The sequence below is a fragment of the Artibeus jamaicensis genome, unplaced genomic scaffold (genome assembly GCF_021234435.1).
Source record: "Artibeus jamaicensis isolate MK-2021 breed Jamaican fruit bat unplaced genomic scaffold, CSHL_Jam_final scaffold_537, whole genome shotgun sequence".
NCBI classification, from domain to species: Eukaryota; Metazoa; Chordata; class Mammalia; order Chiroptera; family Phyllostomidae; genus Artibeus; species Artibeus jamaicensis.
Window position 1 is genome coordinate 35,889,916 of NW_026522047.1, and position 20,771 is coordinate 35,910,686.

Sequence of the window (20,771 nt, forward strand, 5' to 3'; positions counted from 1 at the left end):
CTATAGGTTCAGCGGGCTCCGTGGTGTCCTGCATTCCAGCTTAGCTTGCACCAGCCACACCCCCTGGCCCCGGGTTCCAGGCCAGGCAGCTCCAATTCCTAGAGATTCTAGGGAGACAGAATGTGGGTGCTAAGCCCCTGGGGGTTGGGGGAGGCTGAGTGAAGTTATTTTTTTCTGGGAGACTTAACAGCCACCTCCCCCCAAAGCTCTCAGTTCTAGGGGCAGGTCTAAGGCAATTTGCCAGAGCCCTCCAGGGCCCCCTACCGCCAGCATCCTGGGCATCCTGGGGGAGATCTGTCCAAGGCCCAGTGGGACCACACCCCCCAGCCCACCCCCAGGATCCACTTGGGAACTGCTCGGGGAGCCTTCCCCACCCACCTTTGCAGACCCCTCGACTTTGCGAATGCTGTGCTCTCTACACAGCACTTACGGAGCGGCTGAAGTCAAAGAACAGGTTCAAGTCCATGGTCCAGCCTTTGGGCCACACCGGTGGTGTGGAGTCTCTGCCAGTTTCCTCATTTAAGGAAAAGAGTAGAGGCTTCATAATAATGGTGACCCCTCCCTCTCTCTTTCTCAGGGAGGCTGCGACTGTGGGAACAGAGTCTAAAACTAGCCAGCACCCTAGAGGCACGTGTTGCTCTTTGCTCAGTCGCCTCTGTTCCTATGCAGAGGTGACCTCTCTAGTGAGGTTCTCCCAGCCCAGCACCGCCACCTACTCTGCTGCCACTAATGAGTGGCGTGACCTTGGGAACATCAGGTAAGCGCTTTGTGCCTCAGTTTCTGCCTCTGTTCATGGGATGGCAATAGACATGACCTCCTTGGGTTGTCACAGGACCAGAGGAGTCTCTACGTGGCAGGTTGGTGGTCATAGGCCCAGAGGGGGTGGGGGTGGGGTGAATAGGTTGAGCCCAAGGGACCTGGAGGGCACTGAGACTATTCTGTGTGACCGTGTGACGGTGACGACATGTCATTACGCACTAGTCCAAACCCATGGGAGAGTACACACAACACACAGAGTGAGTCTTCATGGAAGCTGTGAATTTAGTCAACAATGATCTGTTAGAATTGGCTAATCATTTGTAACGAATGTACCATACTTTTTCAAGATGTTAGTAATAGGGGGAATGAGGAGGCAGGGGCGAAGGGTAAACGGGTTTCCCTGTACTTTCTGCTTATTGTTCTGCAACTGCTCAAGAAAATATATATTTTTCTTGAGGGCTATTCGTAAAAGATAAACAAACAAACAAACAAACAAACACCACGACAAATGCGGAGCCTCCGTGAGCAGCGCGGAGCCTTGAATGTTCCTTGGAATTAGCATTCCATCGCCATCTGCTCACTGTTCACGCGCCGGGTGTGTCTGGGACTCGGAGTCCACAGCGCTTGTTCGTTGTGCGTGTGGCGGAATCTCCAGCAAGCTCGGCGGCGCCCGGAGTCAGTCCGGCTCCTGCTGAACCGCGGATCCCGGGACTCTGGTCTGGAGGCCGCGGATTTGTGAGGTTAGGGCGCCACCTGCCGGCTCTGCTCAGAGGCAGTGACTGTTGGTCTACGCAGGTGTTCTAGATCTGGGTACTTGGTCTCCACCGGAAACCCACTGTCATTCTCGAGTCCCTAGCGGAGCCACTCACGCGTCCATGCACGTCATGGGTGCAGTGATCAGGTCTGTCACCAGTAACGACACGGAGAAGTCAGAGCTCGTGACTTTATTACAGAAAAATCCCAAAGTCCTGGAGCTCAGTCTACATCAAGGATCCCCCCTCCCAGAGCCCAAGCGGGTGGATGCTTTTCCAAGCCAACTTGTGGGAGGACCCGGTTCTGCTTCTGGGGTGGGTGAAGGGGAGCCTCAGGTGGCAGGCGGTGCACGCAGGTGGGAGCAAGGCACTCCCGGCCACCTGTGCCAGCACAGGGGAGCCTCATATGACAAACACTGAAGATCTTGTGTGCTATGAGGAGGTAGGTACTATCACTTCTCCTGTTGTACAAAGGAGGAAGCCGAGGGTCCGAGAGGCCAAGTAACTTGCCCAAGGACACAAGCCAGAGAGGAGTGGGACCGCAATTGGATCCCGCTGGGAACCCGCGCTCTGGACCAACCACCAGGCTGTCTCCAGTTTCCTCATCGAAATAAAGGGCGTACCATCCCTCCCAGCCTTTCCAGCCTGTACCCTGCTGGAATTAGAGCTGCGACATGAACAGGCCTCGTCGGTTTTGCAGGTCGGGCCCCAGGTGCACAGCATTCCGGAGCTGCGATGCTGGGCCCGGGAGCCCCGCGGCGCTGACGCGTTCCGGCGCCGGGCTAGGGCTGCAGCTCGTACTGCTGCTCGGTGGCCGTGTGGAAGTCCTCGAGCACCGACTGCAGGAACTCGAAGGTGGGCCGCTCTTCGGGCCGGCTCCGCCAGCACTCGGCGATGACGTCGTGGTACAGCTCCGGGGGACAGCAGTCCGGGCGCGGCATGCGGTAGCCCCGCTCCAGGTTGCGGATGACCTCGGGGTTGCTCATTCCTGGAGGCAGGGGCACGCAGAGCGAGGCTGAGGGGCCGCAGGGGGCCAGTGAGGCGCTGACCACCATCTCCCTCCTCAGAGGTGACCTGGCTGCCGGCCTGGAACCACCTCTACACACACCTTTGCTTACTTTTCGTTTCCTGGAGAACCTCCGGACACGAGGCTGTAGATTTCCTCCTTAGTGCCAGCAATTCCTTCATGGGCGGGACCCCATCTATCTTACCTGGGCTTGCCTGGCACACAGCCTGAACCCACCCCTCACTGGAAGGTGCTCCAGAAAAATGCACCCCCCCACTAGGAGAGACTACTCAGCTGCCCAGGGCCTTCTAAGTGGGGCCGGGGGCTGGAGGTTTACAGTCAAGGTGAGGCTTTGGGGAGTACACCCAAGGTGTAAGGCCAAGGGAGGGACAGCCTGGTCTGAACTGAGGACAGACCAATGGGGAGTAAACGAATTCAGACCCTGACCTTCAGGTAATTCCAGGTCTGGGGGCTGATTGACCCCTGCTGGAGGAAGGGAGCAAGGCCCTGTTGACGAGAGCTATGTTGAGGAAGGGGGAGAACTCTGCCCGCAGACTGGTGTGCCTGGGTTTCCATCCCCACCATCCAGACTTCACTCGGACACATCTCTGGGAAGCCCCTGGGCACCAGGGTGGGATGTCTGCCATCATGGCCATCCCAGGGCAGCAGGGAACCCAAGCGTCACTGTAGGACGAAACTGGGTACCTGGGTAGGGCACCCGCCCATAAGTGACGATTTCCATCAGGAGGATGCCAAACGACCAGACGTCCGCTTTGATGGTGAACACCCCAAAATGGATGGCCTCTGGGGCGGTCCACTTGATGGGGAACTTGGCCCCTGCGGGAAAAATCATGGTTGGCTCCATGAGGCCATGACTGACTGCCCCCGTGCCCATGCCCACCCCCTGCTTCCTGCTCCCCTCACCCCACCACCCTTTTCAGGGCTTGGCCTGCCCTGCATGACGGATTCGTCCAGGAAGTCACGGACAGCCGCTAGGCCACAGGACCCGGCGTGTGTGCAGACATCTGGACAGAGGTGGCCCTTTCCACCGGACCTGGCCTTGCTGAGAACAGGGACTCATGGTCGTGGGCAAGTCACCTGAACTTGTGCCTGCCTCAGTTAATCCTTTCCTGCCAAATGGAAATGATGACACGTGGCTTTGGTGCTTCTGAGGGTCACTGTGAGGAGGGAACTCAAAACCTGCTGCCCCACGAGGCCCAGCTGCAGGCCAGTCAGCACTCAGAGCCGATGGCGCCACTCGGCACCTGATTTGCTGCCACCTGATTCGCTCCCACCTCGCCTGGCTTTCCTGGCCCCCCAGCGGGCCTGCAGTTCCCTCCCAGGACCAGCCATATAGATCCCTCTCTGCATCCACTGATTAATATGCTCAGCTGAGATGGCTTGCCAGCTCGCTTGATAAATGTGTTGACCACTTCGATTCCTCTTGCAAAGAGGATCTTTACTTCAGTTACAACGACAGAGTAAGCCCAAGGGCTCTGCGGAAACCTAGTTCAGGTCCAAGGTTCTGTTGCTCACGCTTCAGAGCCATGTTTCCTACAGTGTGTCCTTCGGAACCCTAGTTCCTGGGAAGTTCATGGGCAAGTTGAAAAGATGATGGTGTGTGTGGGAAACCACCCAGGGGGCGTGGGTGGAGTCTGCAGCATCTCCAAACCCACCTCCTCACCAGCATTCCTCAGGGGGCACTAGCGTCTGCTGAGCACAGTTAGGGAAATGCTGATCTGCCCAAGGGTAAGGCCGGAATTACGGAAACACCGCAGCGCTCTGACCTTCAGGCACAGGGCTCTGCCCCGTGGTGACAAGAACAAGTGCAAGGGGGTTTGGCGGTTGGGGAAGGTAGGGCACAAGTTCTCCCTGGATTGGGAGTCTTTGCTCACCCTCTTGGGCAGTGTATTCATTGTCGATGATCCGGGCCAAGCCAAAGTCACCGATTTTGCAGCCCAAAGTCTCAGACACCAGGATGTTGGCTGCCCTGAGGTCTCGGTGGATTGAATTCATTTTCTCAATATACGCCATTCCTTCGGCAATCTGAGGGAACATGTCACACAGGGAAGGGTGGTGTGGGGACCTCTATGCTAGGACTGAGCCCATCCAGCATCCCCTACACAGCCCTATGGGGGAGAGGAAGGACCCGGCTCACCCTCACCACCACCCTGTCTACAGCCTTCATCCTCCCACAGTCTGGGAGGGGGAGGGATGCTGTGTGTGTGTGTGTGTGTGTGTGTGTGTGTGTGTTTGGTAGGTGCATGGCAGGGGAGGTTTGCTACTAGAGAAGAGTGTATTTTTGATGGAGTAGAAAGAGGGCTTCAGCTGCTCCCCAGCTGAATAAGCTGTACCCCCCTGTTCCCTCAAATCCCAGAAAGGCAGAGACATCAGAGCTAGGGGCTACCTGTACCCCTCACCCATCCTCCTCTCCTCCCAAGTGTCTGCAGGGGAGAAAGACAGCAGATTGAAGGCAAGAGAAAGGGAGACCTCTTGACAGGGGAGGAGAAGAAAAGGAGGGGGCAGGAGACAGAGGGGAAGGTGAGGGGAAGAAAAGGGTTTCATCTCCTTGGCCAGTTGGAAGCACTGTTTTGGAGCTGGGTGCTGGGTTTGGAGTCATTGGCCCCTGGCTTGTTGCTTAAGCTCCTTGGAACGTCACTGGGCTGGCTGGAACATGAGGAAGGGGGGTCTCTGGGGCATGGAGCTGAGGTGAGTGTTAAATGAGGCACATGGCAGAGAACATAAGCCAGCACTGCTCCATGGCAGGCCCTCGGGGAACAGGGCAGCTCCCGATGGAACAGAGGCAGGAAAAGGAGAGGAGACTCCGTGTCTGTTTCTCATCACCAGCCCCGGGCCTGGAACAGCTGTTTGTCCCGCTCATGCGCCCTTTGGCCAAGGAAGCTCACTCAGGCTCTATTCTCTGCCTCGCACTGATAGACAAGAACCTGAGGCAGAGACTAGAAGGCCAGTTTGTCGACTCAGACCTGTGGTGGCAGGAAGTCGGCACTGGGATTGATCTCACCTCTCATCTGTTTCCATTTGTATTGGCTTATTCATGGATTCATTCATTCATTCATTCTTTTGCTAAATCATTCCATCAATACACATTTACTGGTATGATTCTGTGGGGACTACAAAGCTAAGTACCAAATATCTTATTCTGGACAGCACTTAGCAGTACTAATCCCATTTAAAGATATGCATTAAGCATTACTAGAAATACCAAAGAAAAAAAAGGGGTTGAGTAGAACCCAGATCTGCTTTCAAGGAGAAAAATCTACCACGCATGGTGCTAACAAGAACACGTGAGCCAGGTGCTCTCTAGCACTTTTCTGTCCAGGAGAACTTGACTTGGGTCATGAACATCGACTAGGACTCTTCCAGGTGGAAGAGAGTCCAAGGCATTCTGGGAAGAGAGGCAAAGGCTCACAGGTCATCAGGAAGCTGCCACATGCCTGCAAAGCAGGACACCCCACATTGTGGTTGGAGGGGAGCTTTGCATTTTGTCCTGTAGAGCAGGAAAAGGAGCACCCAGAAGGATGTGCAGTGTGAGTGCGGGTGTGTGTGAGTGAGTGTGTGCAGACATGGCGAGGTGCTAACATGACCAGAGCATGGTTTAGAAACTGACCATCTAGGAGGTTCTGATTTTTGGTTTCTTAGCCCTCAGCATCTTGACCACACCTACATATAAACTGAGGTGTCTTTCCAGACCCCTGGGTGACCCAAGATTTACCCTTGGACTGAATACAAGACTGGGAGAGTGAAAGGAGGAAAAGAAAGAACGGAGTTCACAGGTTTATCACTCTTACGTGGTTTGAAACCGGTTACCAGTGCTAATTTTCCGAGACCATCCCACCAGCCTCCTCAAAGCCATCTGTGCAAAAGGGGTGTGGCGACCTCAGTCCCTGCACTGATGCTAATTGCAGATAAGGCCAGTGAGGTGGGGAGGGGCACCGTGGGGTGAAGGGAGGTTTCCTTTCTGTAGCCGGATGTGTGCGTGGGTTTATGTCTCACAGGCTGACCACAGATTTTCTGCTGAGAGTTCCAATTTTAACAGCCACACACTTGGAGCCACCAGGTGGGTTTCCTGTCAGCTAGAGGCCTCAGCTAAAATCTCTAGGGAGGACAGATCCCCCTCTCCATTATCTCACCTCTTACAGAAGGCATTTGTGAGCACCATCTGAGGAAGAAATGAGGTCACCACAAAACCCTTGCCTACCACGTTAGATGGAATTCATGCAAACTCTCTGGGTTTTCCACACCACCATCTGTCCTCCCTCTCTTCCCTATTGATAGAACCCACCTCATCTCATCATGGCTGCCCAAAATAAGGACTACATTTCCCAAGCTCCCTTGCAGCTAGGTGTGGCCAGGAGATGCTGTGGTCAGGAGGATGTAAGAGCAAGTGTAGTGGGTGGCCTCAGGGACATGTCTCTAGGGAGGAGGGTGGACTTTCAACCTTTTTACTTCTTCCTGCTGACTGAGAAGAGGACAAGATGGTGTAGTGTGAGCAGCCCCCTTGGGCACTCACATGGTATGCTAAGACACCCAGCAGGTGAAAAAAACCTGGGTCCCTGTGCTTTGAGGGGCAGACCTACCTACCACCCCAGACTCCCCACCTTTGGATGTTTACACATTAAGTTGTTATTACTTTGGGTTTCCTGTCTTTCACAGCCCAGCCTGAATCAGATAAATACAACCTCTGAATACTTGATTCTGTTAAGCCACAGGGCTGGGAGCAGAGACATAGGGGCCTCGGCCACTGGTGCCCAGGCCCCACTGTGCATGGAAGCTCACAAACCTGGGCTGACATGTCAATCAGTCTTGAAAGAGACAATCGGCTACCTTCATCCGTCTTCAAGAAATCCAGCAAACATCCTAAGGAAAGAGATGTTGCAGCCACACTTCTTCAAAAGCCCCTGTCCTGGCCTTGCCCCCTCCCTGGAGATGCCAACCTCCTCCAGGTGTGGGCTGCTCCCTGCCTGGGGCCAGAGGCAGGTGGTGCTCTGCTCAATCCCTTGTCCACAGAGAAGTCCACCCACAGCTGCAGAAAGTTCTTCTTTACAGAATTCCAGCCTTGATCCCCACAGCACCCCAGGAGGCAGCTGATATGCTCCCAGCACCTCACAGGAAGTTAGGTTTCAGCCACATTCAGGGTCACAAGCCAGTTTGCTCGGAGCAGAACCTGCTCTCTGACTCTAAGTTTAGTGCTCATCCCTGGCATAGCATTCTTGCCTTTTTCACCCACTGTTGGTAGAGATTGTGCCTCTGAGCACCAGAATGGAGAAAGTTGTCCCCTGTATTTGGTGCAGGGGACACATGAGGGTCCTCTGTGGCATCTAAAGCTGGGAGGGACACTCACTTGAGGTGTGGCTAAGAGCTGAGCAGGGAAGCCATTGGGTCCCCAGCCCCAGTGTGGGGCCCCCTTCATGGTGACATTTAAGGAACTGTATTAGCATGGCTTCCAAGGGAACCTTCGAATCCTGCAGGAAGCAGTGTGTGGTCAGCATCATGGGATGGGGGAGAAGGATGTCAAAGGCCAAGGCTGGACCCCAGGCCCACTGCCCCACAAGAACTTGGCCATGGTGTGGACCTCAGAGGCCATCTCACATAATCTCTTTTCACGGTGTGCTAAAACGTTCATACAGTTGTGAAAGGTCCTGTGGGCTGGTAAGTGGTAGACCTAGGACTGAGCCATCTCTGGATGCCCAGTCTACTCCTCTTTCAGCTTGTTTTGCTCTGTCCTCCCCAGCAGGCATCAAACAGTGCCGGGCACAGAAGACATACTCCAAGTGCTCCAGAACGGAGGACACAGCTCTGTGAAAACACTGACCCGTCTTGCTTCTCACCTTCCTCCCCTCCCACCCCATGCATGTGGGACACCCTAGGTGCACAGGACGTTGGCCACTCCATCCAGCCCATGGCCCAGCGATGCCCTGCACAGGCCCCCTGGCCAGGCAGACCCACAGCCGCAGATGGGCCTCTGCCTTCTCAGCCCCTAAGCCTGTCCCTTTCCCCTGCCCCTCCCAGCCTCTGTCTGAGGAACACAGGCCCCCATGGGGCACCACCTCTGGCCATGTACTCGGTCACGATGTAGATGGGCTCCTTGGTGACTACAGCATAGAGACGAACCAGCCTTTCATGCTGGAGAGTTTTCATCAGGTTGGCCTCGCCCAGGAAGGCCTCCGGAGACATAGTCCCCTCCTTCAAGGTCTTGATGGCCACCTTCATGTTGTTTTTGTAATAACCTGAGGCAGGACAGGGGATGGAGTCAGGGAGAGAAAGAAGAAGCCATTCAGCAGAGGCTTCTGGAGGTGATCCCTTACCCATTATCTACATAAGCTTCCAGGAGCCATTCCTGTGCTGGGGGTGGGGGACTGAGGCGGAGCTACCCGCCCAGGAAGAGGCCCAGGGCTGGAATGCACAGCTCCTGCGGGTGATGGATGTCCCAGCTTATCTTGCCAGTTGCCAGCCTGTCTCAGCCTCCCTCAGGAAGTTGAGGGACAATGTTCTATCCCTCCATCATCTCATCTGTGAAATGGGTATCATAGTTTCTGTCCCTTCTCCCCACAAGCCTTTCTGGGGGAAGCAGGATGCGTTGTGCAAATCCTGAGACTTCTGTGCTTCAGGGCGCATGGCACATACTCACCCATCCAGACTTCACCAAACTGCCCGGACCCAAGTTTCCTGACCAGCTTGAGAGACTGGCGGGGGATTTCCCATTCATCCTGGGCCCAGGAGTTCTGGGGAGCCAGGCTCACACAGGGGTGGGTTAGCTTGTGGCATAAACCATCCCCTTTCTCTGCATTAGAAAAGAGGAGATGGGGCTGGAGGTTACCAGCACAGCCGGACTGGCCCCTTTCCCAGCTGTGCCCCCACCCCTTCTTGCTAGCCCCCCCAAGTACATGTATACACATGGGCACATACACACCCACTCAGATCTTTTCATCTGCTTTGCGTAAAGCATGGCATAAAGCAGTAACCTGCTCTGTCTACCACTGAAAGTACTTGTTACTCTCCAGGTGCTTGAATGCTGATCCAGTAGAAGAGATTAGGTACACAGACTGAATCACTATGGCGACAGTTGCCAACTCCAGGGTAGCACCAATGATTCTCAGTCTTAAGATCTTAGCGACAGAGAGATACCAGGGCTGCTCCGGCACAAGCCCCCACCCCACCAGAGGCCCCCTCTTACTAGAGTAGTGCTGCACCAGAGCCTGGAGGGTGGGGAAGGTGATGCGGGGGGAGATGTAATAGCCTCCTTCATCCAGGGAGCGGATCTTGTAGTGTTTGATCACTTCCCCCTGGGTGGTCGAGTCCTTCACAGACAGGGAGAAGGCACCTGGAGGGTTGATAAAGACACCTGCATGAGAGCTAAGGCACACAGGGGGAGAAGCAGGCTAGGACTGGGGCTTCATTTCAATGCCGCGGAGAAAAGCTCGCTGCAGTCTGCTCTCCATTTTGACCACGGCCATGAGCTGTCTTTTCCTTCATCTCAACCCCGACCCCCTGGAAGCTTCCCTGTGCACTCCATCTGACCCTGCTCCTGATGTTCCTCCCAGAGTCTCCCAAAACTCCGCCAGGGAACCTGGGGCCTTTGGAAAAGGAAGGACAGTCTCTTAGGAATCATGACGTCCCTCCCCTCCCCCCACCGGGCACCCGGTTACCAGGGACCTTTTGCCATGGAATATTGAGAAATGTAGAGCTGTTGGAGGGACCGAAAGGCTCAGTGATTGATTCACTCACTCATTCTGGCTTAAAAACGCTGTCTACTCCCACATGCAGCACCGAAGCCCAACCACACGCACCCCTGTCCTGGGAGGAGGCACAGCCAGCTATTTCCCAGGACCTCTGTTCCCGTTCATTCACACGTCTGTGTGCTTTGCCATCTCTGTTCGTGTTTCCCTGCAGATGAGAGATAGCGGACTCCGGGACATAAGAGCAAGTTAAGGAGGCATGAGTTCTCAGTGGAGAAACTTCCTCCCATAAACTTGATGTTTTCATAAAACGCCTCTGTCCCGCTCTCTGGGTTCCATGGCCTCACTCTTATTTGGAAGACCAGAAAGCTGAGGCCCAAAAAGCAGATGTCATTTGCCCCAGGTCACCCTGCTCCTTAATTGGCAGGCTTGGGAACCCAAGGCTCCTGCCAGAGGGCGCGCCTACGGCGAGCAGTACCACCCTCCCCCGCTAGGTGTCAGGCTCGGACACCTCTTTTTCTGGGTGTGGACGCTTGATTTTCGGATGTGCTGTTTATATAGACATCCCTCCTTTCCGCTCAGACCACCACTCTATCTCAAACCCCTTCTCCTCTCCCATCTCCTTTAACGTCCTTTCTCATCACGTACTTAAAAAAGGATGCCGAGACGCCGTGCGCCCCACCGGGGTGCGGTGCGAGGGCCGCAGCCCACACCACGCCTGCCACCCCAGCCCCAGCTGCATGCTGCAAACTGTCTCCCCTCCCTCGCGCCGGGTCGGTGCAACTTTGCCCCAGTATTGAAGGACCTGAAGAGTGGCTCTAGTGAGCTCATTCATCCTCACACCACTGGAGTGAGGAAAAGGGTTTTTCTCCCCATTTCCTCAGTGGGAAGCAAGGAGACCCACTCTCTTCCAACAGAGCCTCTGCCCAAACTCATAATTCACGGCCCTCACTTGCCCAGGCTCATCCAAGGGCCTGTCTCTATATCTTTCTTTACAATTTGGTATTTTTCTCAAAGGGGACCTCCGAGTCCTATTAGCTTCAGGTTCACAAAATCTGGACCCCCCTGCCCTGTCTCCCAACTATGCTGGGCATGTACAGTCTCTGGGGGCTCAGAGGTAGCTTTCTTGGCACAAGCAAGACCACCTGCTTTTGGACTGGGAAACTGGGGGGCCTCGCATGGATGTCAACACAGTGAGGCTTGAGAAGCTAAGAGACAGCCTGGAGGCCATAGGGGCCGGAATGCACTCGCTCTGCTTCTGTGTTCCTCCCCTGCCTCGCAGCCACCAGACGTGGCCTCCAGACGCAGACAGAGGGTCTTGCTTCGGAGTTCTGAGGAGCATGTGCATAGATGTGTGTGTGGCTGCAGGTGTCAGGGGTGATGCTGCCTGGCCACCCTGCAGCCCCAGCTCCCTCCGGCCAGTGCCCATCTTGGCCTCGCTTCCCGTGGTGGGCACCGTAGGAGGAGGGACCCCCACCCTTAGAGAACCCCTTCCTCCTCTGCATTGAGGTTGGGCGTTCCTTTCCCTCCAGAGGGCACCTTAGCCATAGGCAATGATAAAAACATCATTTCCAGGGCGAAATGACATGATATTTGGGATTCGCTTCAAAATAGTAAGTGTGGGCGAGGATGTACATGAAATGGGATGGGCTGAGTCGAACATTGTTGAAGCTGGGCCTTGGGTACAAGGGGTTCCCTTATACTGGTGTCTCTGTTTCTACATGTGTTTATTAAAATATTCTACAGCCCCAGCTGGTGCAGCTCAGTGAATTGAGTGCCAGTATGCAAACCAAAGGGTCACTGGTTCGATTCCAAGTCCGGGCACATGCCTGGGCTGTGGGCCAGGTACCAAGTTGGGGGTGCGTAAGAGGCAACCACATATTGATGCTTCTCTCCCTCTCTTTCTCCCTTACTTCCCCTCTCTCAAAAAAATAAGTACATAAAATCTTTGAAAAATAACATAAAATATTCTGCCACATAGGCGCTGGCACTCCCTCCCCACTGCACTGGCGGCTGCCCACACCTACCTTTGCTGGTTTCACTCTCTCTAATAAGAAAGGAGCCCACGTTATTGACTGGAGCCAGAAGCTTCCTCTCTGCGTCTTTCCGGCTGATCGACCTAAAGAACCACCTGGAAAAGCACAAGCGCAGGCGGGCCTCAGAGAGCGCCCGTGCTCCTCAGAGTGTTCTTATCCAAACCTCCCTCCTAAGCTGTCCCTCTGTCCCCAAGAAATATAATACGTGTTCCTGCCCCAAGTTAACCTTGAACCAAGTTAACCTTTGACCCATGAAATGTCTCTTCGTGTCTGTGCTCCCTTTTCTTCCCACTTCTGGACTCCGTTTTCTTGAAATGAAACAGGAACGTTATTTGGGTGCCTTTGATGATTTCACTGTGGGAGAAGGCACCCACCCACCGACTCTCGGAGCATGTCTTCCTTGGGGTCAGGATTCTGAAGGACAGTCTCAGAGCACCATTCCACCACGTGCCCCTGAGCCTGGACTGGTCAGTGTGGAAGTGTCCCTTGGTCCTGCTTGCTGTTCCAGGGAAGGACACAATGAGGGAAGGGCCAGGCAAGGACCCCTCCCAAGAGCTACTACCATTTTACATGAGGGACACCAGCTGAGGCCACGAACCTGGTTCCTGCACTTTGCTACTCAGTTTGACAGACTCTGAGTTCCTTCAGGGAGGAGCCACAACTTACTCATTTTATAGCTTCCCCAGGCCTCGGAGCCTGTTTGCTCAGTGCCTTGTGTGGGAGCGAATAGATGGCCAAGGCCTGTGGCAGACCTTCCTGGTGCTGTTTGGAACTGGGTTATGAGAAGGCTGCTGCTCTATAAGCCAGTTCTGAATGAGGCCGCCATCCTGGGAGCCCTGCCCCCCCATGTCCGAGCCCCTGAGTCCTGCCCACTGGAGGCGCTGGAGGAGTGAGGGCTGATCATAGCGCTTCTTTGTTTGCTTGTGCAGCTACAGGATATCAGGGACATTTCTGCTCAGAGAAGCCAGGCAAGGGACAGTTCCCATTTGACAGATGGGAAGAGCGGGGTGCTCACAGAGGAGTGACTCCCTCGTATCACACAGAGATTGAAACGTTGTCCGGGACAGCAGACAAGTCTTCCCCAGGAGCTCCAGCTCCCTGCCCCTTTCCTGCCCCTCCACGCTGGGCTCACATCTTTAGCCGCTGACTGGCCGCCCTGCACGGCAGCCCGCGGAGCAGAAGCAGTGAGCGTGCCTCTGCTTTAACAGCCCTTCCCTCTGTCCACCTACTTTTCTATTTCCAGGGTCTCTACTCGGGCCACAAAGTTGCTGGGCACGTAGCCTTCTCGTCCCGTGATGAGAGACTTGGCCAACCACCAGTCTCCAGATCTAAGGGCAGAAGGGAAAAACAAAAATGAGGTGCTGGCTCACACAGGCCTCTCTCCGGGGCAGCTCACAGCCCTCCACATTGTGGTCTCATCCCTGCCAGGCAGAGGGTTCACCGAGGCAGACGGTCTGGCAGATGAGAGCAAACTAAAGCAAGTTGCTCCGTGACTCAAGGGCTATCAGGGCTATTTCTAACTCACGGGTACTCCTGGTCTGGGGGAGAAAGGGATGGCACAGCCCCCCGGGGATGCTTTGTCCAGACAGCCTGATCAACCCACTGGGGCCCCTGGCCAATAGTGAGTAGCCTTCCTCCTGACTGATGGACACCTTCAGAATGTAGTGAGCAAATGGGGACTGGGCAGGAAAGCCAGAAAAACGAAAGGGGGGAGGAACGGGGAAGCCCACAGATAGTCAAAAGGTCAGGGTCTTCATGCTTTTAGTTCAAGGTCATTGTAGAATTCGAGAACAAAGCGGGCCCTCAGGACTCTACGGGACAATCCAGGTGCCCTGGATCTGAGAGCAGATTCTGGAGGAGTTTCCGGGAAGCGACAGTGGGAGTAAACTACAGTGGATTTTATAAGCTGAATCCCATGGGGATCTCATCTGGCAAGAAGGACAAACATGGACACAACTGACTCCGGCACAAAGCTGTGACAGGGTGGCTAGTGGGTGCCGTGGGTGTCAGGAGGACCTGCACGAAGGAGGTGCCATTGGCGGTGGGCTTTGAAGGAAGAGTAAGATTTTTAAAATTAAATTTACTGGGGTGATATTGGTTCATAGGATCATATAGGTTCCAATGATACATTTCTGTGATACAAGAGCTGGATGTTGCACTGTGTGCCCACCACCCAGAGTCAAACAAGAAGAGTAGGATTTTGAGAGCAGAGTAAGAACCCACCTCGCCAGAAAGAGTTTGGGAAGGCAGGTGGAAGGAAGATGCTTGGGTCAATACGGAAAATGCGGGGTAACCTGGCTCGGGGCTGGGCAAGGGAGCAAATATTGCGGAGGCAGTCAGAGAGAGCACGGTGGGGAGGAGAGAGGTAGCTGCGTGGACGGGCGGGGGTCCTGCTGCTGTGACACAGAGCTGCAGAGACCCCTGACCGCGAGGCGGCATTCTGGAACTTACTCTTTGAGGATCTGCAGCTTCTCCCCTTTCAGCATCTGCAGGTCACGGTCATTCACTGCCACGTAGTCATAAAGTGCCACCACAAAGTGCTCTTCTAGAGGGAACAAGGGAGAGATGGCCACCACTCGGGCCCACTGGGCTGATGGTACAGGCCAAGCTAAGCCTGTGCCATGAGCCATCTTCTGGCTATTAAGAGGGTTAGGAAAAGGCAAGGACAGAGGGAAGCCAGAGTGAGCCTTCTCACTCGCTGATGCAGAAGAAATTTCTATCTGGTGGACTGACCTCCTGACCTTGACCCTGGGAACAAGGACATACTGCCCCTCTGAGCCCATCGGATCTCCCCTTCTAGACCCCACATAGAAACCCTAAGGCCTAGATGGGGCTGCTGTGTGAGGGAGTTGATGGCCGGAGGTCTGGGAGATCAGCAGACCTAAATTTGGAAACCGCAGTTGGCTGATTCCTTGCCTCCTGGAGGCATATGAGCTTCTCTCTACCCCTTCCTCACCTGTCCCTTTCAGACTCTATCTTAAACAGAGCAGTGGTCTTGGGACATGGCCAGTGTAACTGAGACCTGTGGCCATGTCCAGGGCCCCATCACGGCGCTTCCGGCTGTCAGTGCCCCTGCTCGCTAAGGGTCCCTAGAGTGGAGGTGGAGAGAGGGTTCTACAGCTTGGCATGGTACTGTTCAAGCGACCACTGCCGGCAATAAGGGCTTTCTGCACTGCTCTGGGGAGCAGAGACCTGCCTGGAAAAGGTCACCTGGAGACCACCTAGCTCCCTGGGAGTGGATGACTCAGCTTTGTCATGAATGCTTGGTGTGACCTTGAGCTAGTCACCTTTTCTCAGTGGGAAGAGGGGGGTGGAACAGATGACAGAGGCCCTTCTGGTTTTGAGATTCAAATTCTTGTGCCAAAAGTAGTTTGTTTATTTCCTTCCTCTGGGCTTCCTTCCTGGAGCTATGAACCCCCTGTCAGGAAGTGAAGAATGGCTCCTGATGCTAATTAATTGGAATCTCCAACAGGATAAGCAACACCAGGTGAGGTGTCAGTGCCTCCCTGTGGGTGAATTAGTGATGGAGGCCCTGGCTCATGGAGTCTGGCCTTCCTGGTGGTGTGTGGAAGGGAGCTACGAGGATGCAGGGTGTTCTGCTCTCCTGCATGCCAATTCAGAATTTGGCCACCACCCTCTGAGCCACTCCCTCCTGAGGCCTGAGCCCCTGACCCAGGAAGGCCAAGGTCAGTTGCTCTGTCACCTCCACAGTCCTGCCCACTGAAGTGCAAATGGAGCCTGGGGGCGAGGGAAGGTGGCATGGGTGGTAAGAAGGTCAGCAGAGGGCCTCAGAAAGGGAGCAATGACCATGAGGAACAAGACTGAGGACTGGGAGGGAGGACGTAGAACCATAGGTCCTCACCCTTTGAAGTTGGGAGCAAGATCTTTGAAAGCCTGGGCTTAATGATGCTGTTCGTATTCACTGTAACTCTTGTCTTTTTGTGCTCATTTATAGTTTGTAAAGTCTTTAAAGAAATACCCACCCAGGCTCAGGTACACTAAAGGAATTGGTGCCCGGCTGCTGGAGGGGCCCCCAAGGGCAGGTGAAGCTGGGACAGAGCTGGCCCCAGGTCTACCTGCTTCTCCCGCAGCCTCCCCAGCCCTCCCAGTCTGGGCCTGGAGGGTTGGCCTGCCGAGCCTCAGCTTCCAAAGAGGCCCCTTCTTACCTTGATCTGGGTGTGTGTCGGGAGGTACAGGAGCCAGGTGGTTAAACACAACCTGGAGCGAAAATACATGGCCTCAGCATTAGTTCAGTGCCCTGCAGCCTGGGCAGGGCCTGCTGTGAGTTGGCACAGGCAGACTGTGTGCCCGCTACAAACGCACAGGTGACTTCTATTCCCCAGGTACCAGTGCCTCTTGAACAGCCCCTGGAGCACCTGCCATCTTTGCCCAGACCACATGCACATTTAGAGGAGGGGTATGCAGGTAGGGATGCCCCAACTCGGCAAGAGGCAGCTGTGGAATGGGGGCTGGGGGTGGGGGAAGTGCCTGATCACCTGGCTTAAAATCCTGGCTCTGTCATTAAGTGATGAAGTTGCAAAAGGGCCTTTGTTCTCAAGAAAAATTATTTAAAAACCTATTTCCCTAAAACTCAACCTATGTATCCCTAGGTATATACTCTGTGGAGAAACTTTTGCATATGTATAGCAGAAAACAAGCACAAGACCACTCCCAGCAGAAATACATAGTAGTACATACTAATTACATAAACATTAGTCAAGCACAGAAATCACCTCTATTACCAATGACCAAAGAAGAGATAAATTAGGGCAATGAAGTCCTACACAGCTGTGGCAGTTAATGAGCTATCGCTACATGCGTCCACACGGATGAAGCTCACAGTGAAAAACCCAAGTAGATCTAGAACCCAAGAGTCAGAAGAATGCCTGCCTTTCGCTGCATTTGATTTAAAGTTCACAATATGCAAAATTAAACTACATAGCGCTTAGGAATATACGCCTATGGAACAATACAAAAAGAGCAAAGCCAAGGAATGATAAGCACATTCAGAATAATGGGCCCTGAGGGGGCAGACTTGGGGGACAGGAGAGACCTTCAGCGGGACGGGTCACTTCCTACTTCTGCAGGTGGGAGGGGCTGCACTAGGGGTTCATTTCATCCTCCTTCTTCCAACCCGACATACGTGTTAGAGGAAATCTTCCTCTATTCCATACCTATTAGATAGTTTTGGAGTAGCATGTCACAAAAGGGTATGTACAGTATGGCTCCACTGAAAATTTCAATACGTAAATAACACACAGAAAAAATGTCTGCAGGCAGGAGCTCGGCAACACTAACTCTGGTGTCATTTACCGGGAGGATAATGAGTACTTACCATTTTTCCTCCATAAATAATATGTATTTTGTGACTCTTTAAAAGTTAAAAACAATGCAGGCTCTACTAATTAGCACATAACTTTGAAGAAATGACTCAATTTAAGTTTGATCTAGTCAATCAGATGACTCAATAATTAACCCACGGCCCTTTGATTATTCACTTATTTAACAAACATTTTATTGCCCCGTGCCAAACCCTGCACTCAGTGGGGACGCAGATAAGATGCCTGGTTTATCTCAGAAATGGGAGTAGCAGCCACCACCCTCTTAAGTCACAGCTGGAATGAAGTGATGACTAGCTGGGCGGGCTGTTGGGGAAGAGAGGGCAGGAGAGAGGGGTCGAGACATGGCTTCCGATTGCCCCGAACCAGAAGGAGGTAGGTGGCCAGGCAAGGGAGACGCAAACAATCCTCTAAAAATGCCTCGTTGGGAACCAGTAGCATCAAAGGGTGCTAACTGCTTCCTAAACAAACCAGAACTGTGAGGTAGGCCCCGTGAACACAGGAGGGCCGGCGGGGGAGGTGAGCATAGGCACCCTCCCCTCTTGGGATGCCTCGCCCCAGAGGAGTAAGCTCTTTGGAATGCTGATGCACCAGGAAGGGGACAATGATCCAGAAGCTTCTGGATAGGGTTGGGGGCTGCAAATGTTGCTGAATGCCCTAGAATCTTCTCCAGCACACCCTTTCCTCAAGCCGATCTCTTTGATTTCTCTTTCTCTTCAAGGCTGCCCTTGCCGGCTGAAAACTGACTAAGACTCATTGGGAGCTTACCATGGCCAGTCCTGTGCAAAAGGCAATACATTATAGCCTTGCACACTTGTATCTACATGGCATACGGTTACCTCCCTATCAGAAAGAGCACTTTCATTTTACCCATTTTACAGGTGGGAAAACTGAGGCTAAGGGGAGTTAAGAAACCTGCTTTGAAGATACAGCTAACAGATTAACACTTCAGCATTCTGGATGTTAAAGAGTCTATGGTACTGCCACACCCATGTGAGCTGGGGTGACACTGGAGAGACCCTATCTGTGGAAGCTCTGGGTTGTCAAGATAATGGTTCTGGGGCTGGCTGGAGACAGGCAGCATGGCCCAGGGAGCCCCACATGCTTCGTACTCTCCCTCCTCCCTCTCCAGCTGGGAACAGCGATCACTCACCAGGGGCGGCAGTGGAGGGGCCTCTCTGCTCTGGGTGCTGTCCTTCACAGGGCTCCACGGGCCCTTACCCTTCTCCTTGACCTGCTTTTTGCTGCTCACCACTCCCATCCTGTCAGAGAGCACACAGCAGATTGGCGATGTCAGGTCTTCAGGGCCCCCGTACGGAAGAGCTCCCCCAAATTCCTTCTGAGTGGCCAATTAGAACATTGGGGTGGAAGTGGAGGACAGTGAAGGTCAAAGTCAGACAGGAAGTCAGAAGGGGGTGGGTGGGTTAAGTTTGCATCCATCGTTTTTCCCCAGAAAAACGGGCCACTGCTCTTCCCCAGAGCAGGAAGAAGTGGCCTGGAGAGAAATGACTGGCTTAGGACTCGGAGATCGGCTGGTCTGGGGAAACTGCCAGAAACTGCTGGAGTGAACTCCAGCCCCCTGGGGACAGGAGCCTTGGCACCTACAGAGAGTCTGACCGGTGTGTCTAGTGGTCTAGGTTTTAGTTGTCATTTGCCCTGACCACATCACTCGGGAAAGTCACATTTTCTCTCTTGACTCCTGTTAGGGCATGTCTGAGGTTCTGTCTAACTCAGAGACTCAGATTGGACGTTATCAATTTAGGGTGCATCGGTAGCCCAGGGACCTAAGGCCCATTGCAGCTTTTCGAATAATACTGGGGAATCTTCTTTAGAGGTGAGAGAAATATGGTCAAGATTTTTCATGGGTAAAATCACGGATGACAGATGTGGGAAGACCCTAGATTTATGGCCACGATCACCACCACCCTCCTTCCAGGGGCTGCCATGTAGGTGGGGCTCATCCTCCACCAGGAATGTCACAAGCCCTCTTTTGTATCACCCTTTCAACTCTCTGAAATAACTGTGAATCGATATTCCTGCTCTCGCAGCCCTGTGGTTTGAGGCATTAAGTAGCTGGTTCACAATCAAACAACTAACCAATACAGAGCCAGCTTTGGAGCCCTGGCTGATCCAGACCACCGGACTGCACCTCACACCCGGCCCCTCCCCAAGACGCCGACATTTACAGAGGAGACGGAGTTCCTGCTCTCATTGGACAGGCCATGTGGCCAGTGGTGGATTCCTGATGGCCTTTGGACGTCTGCACTGTGTTTCATCGACTCTGAGATGCACCTGTTTCATATTTCGGTCTCTCTGAAACCGGAATATGTTTTACAGTCGATGATGGTTCATATTGTAATGAGCAGCATTTTTTCTTCTTTTAGTGATATATAAAATAAACGCTCACCTTCCAAGGAATGGTGTCTTAGATTCAATGAAACACAGTAATGTTTCTCTTTTTCCAGAGAATTGAAGGCACATGCCTCATATTATTTCTCCTCAAACTCAACTTGAAAACAGGAAAGACTATAATACTTTTGAATATAGGACAGAGCCACAGTAACAAAGAATCCATTAAGTATTTTTTGAGTATGCTTTGCATACAGAATGTGTAATACTATACATTTACTTAAAAATAATACTTTCTGTATTTAGGTAGTTTTTTTTTATGTCAGTTCAGATCAACTTTGACATCAGATGAAATATAATGCCAAAATTACAGGTAAACATTTTAGTGTTCAGAGATTTTTGGGTGTCAGATTTTTTTCTTTTGTTTTTTTAAAATCTTTTTTGTTTATTTTTTACCTTACCTTTTAGTCCCCTTACACCCTCCACTCCCTAACAATCACCACACTTTGTGCATGTCCATGAGCCCTTTTTCTATTTTACTCAATCTCTGCACCCCTAACCCTTCCACTAGCTGTCAGCTTGCTCTCCATCTATGAGCCTGTCCCTATTTTCCTTGTTGGTTCAGTTTGTTCATTAGATTCCACATATGAGTGAGATCATATGATATTTGTCTTTCTTGGGTATCAGAATTTTAAATAAGGGATCATGGGTTTTCATTGGAAATTACTACTAGGTTTTACCAGGTGCCTATTTGGTATCCATTTATATGGCAGTTTTTTTTTCATTTGTTGATGTAATAAATTACATTGATAAATTTTCTGGTATCAAAACAT

At 53.0% G+C, this 20,771-nt stretch overlaps 1 protein-coding gene across 1 annotated transcript in view; it reads right to left on the minus strand.

Moving 5' to 3' along the window:
* Positions 1 to 1,688: 1,688 nt before the first annotated feature.
* The window catches only part of BLK (BLK proto-oncogene, Src family tyrosine kinase), a 54,729-nt gene continuing 35,646 nt past the window's right edge, over positions 1,689 to 20,771 (minus strand). The window contains exons 2-13 of the mRNA XM_037145428.2: positions 18,743 to 18,851; positions 16,417 to 16,468; positions 14,702 to 14,795; positions 13,480 to 13,578; positions 12,242 to 12,345; positions 9,713 to 9,859; positions 9,167 to 9,319; positions 8,586 to 8,765; positions 7,319 to 7,395; positions 4,413 to 4,563; positions 3,223 to 3,354; positions 1,689 to 2,499 (exon numbers count right to left, since the gene is read on the minus strand). Of these exons, the coding sequence (XP_037001323.2) occupies positions 2,294 to 2,499; positions 3,223 to 3,354; positions 4,413 to 4,563; positions 7,319 to 7,395; positions 8,586 to 8,765; positions 9,167 to 9,319; positions 9,713 to 9,859; positions 12,242 to 12,345; positions 13,480 to 13,578; positions 14,702 to 14,795; positions 16,417 to 16,468; positions 18,743 to 18,850 (1,503 nt within the window). The 5' untranslated portion in view covers position 18,851 and the 3' untranslated portion in view covers positions 1,689 to 2,293. The remainder of the gene's footprint in view (positions 2,500 to 3,222; positions 3,355 to 4,412; positions 4,564 to 7,318; positions 7,396 to 8,585; positions 8,766 to 9,166; positions 9,320 to 9,712; positions 9,860 to 12,241; positions 12,346 to 13,479; positions 13,579 to 14,701; positions 14,796 to 16,416; positions 16,469 to 18,742; positions 18,852 to 20,771) is intronic.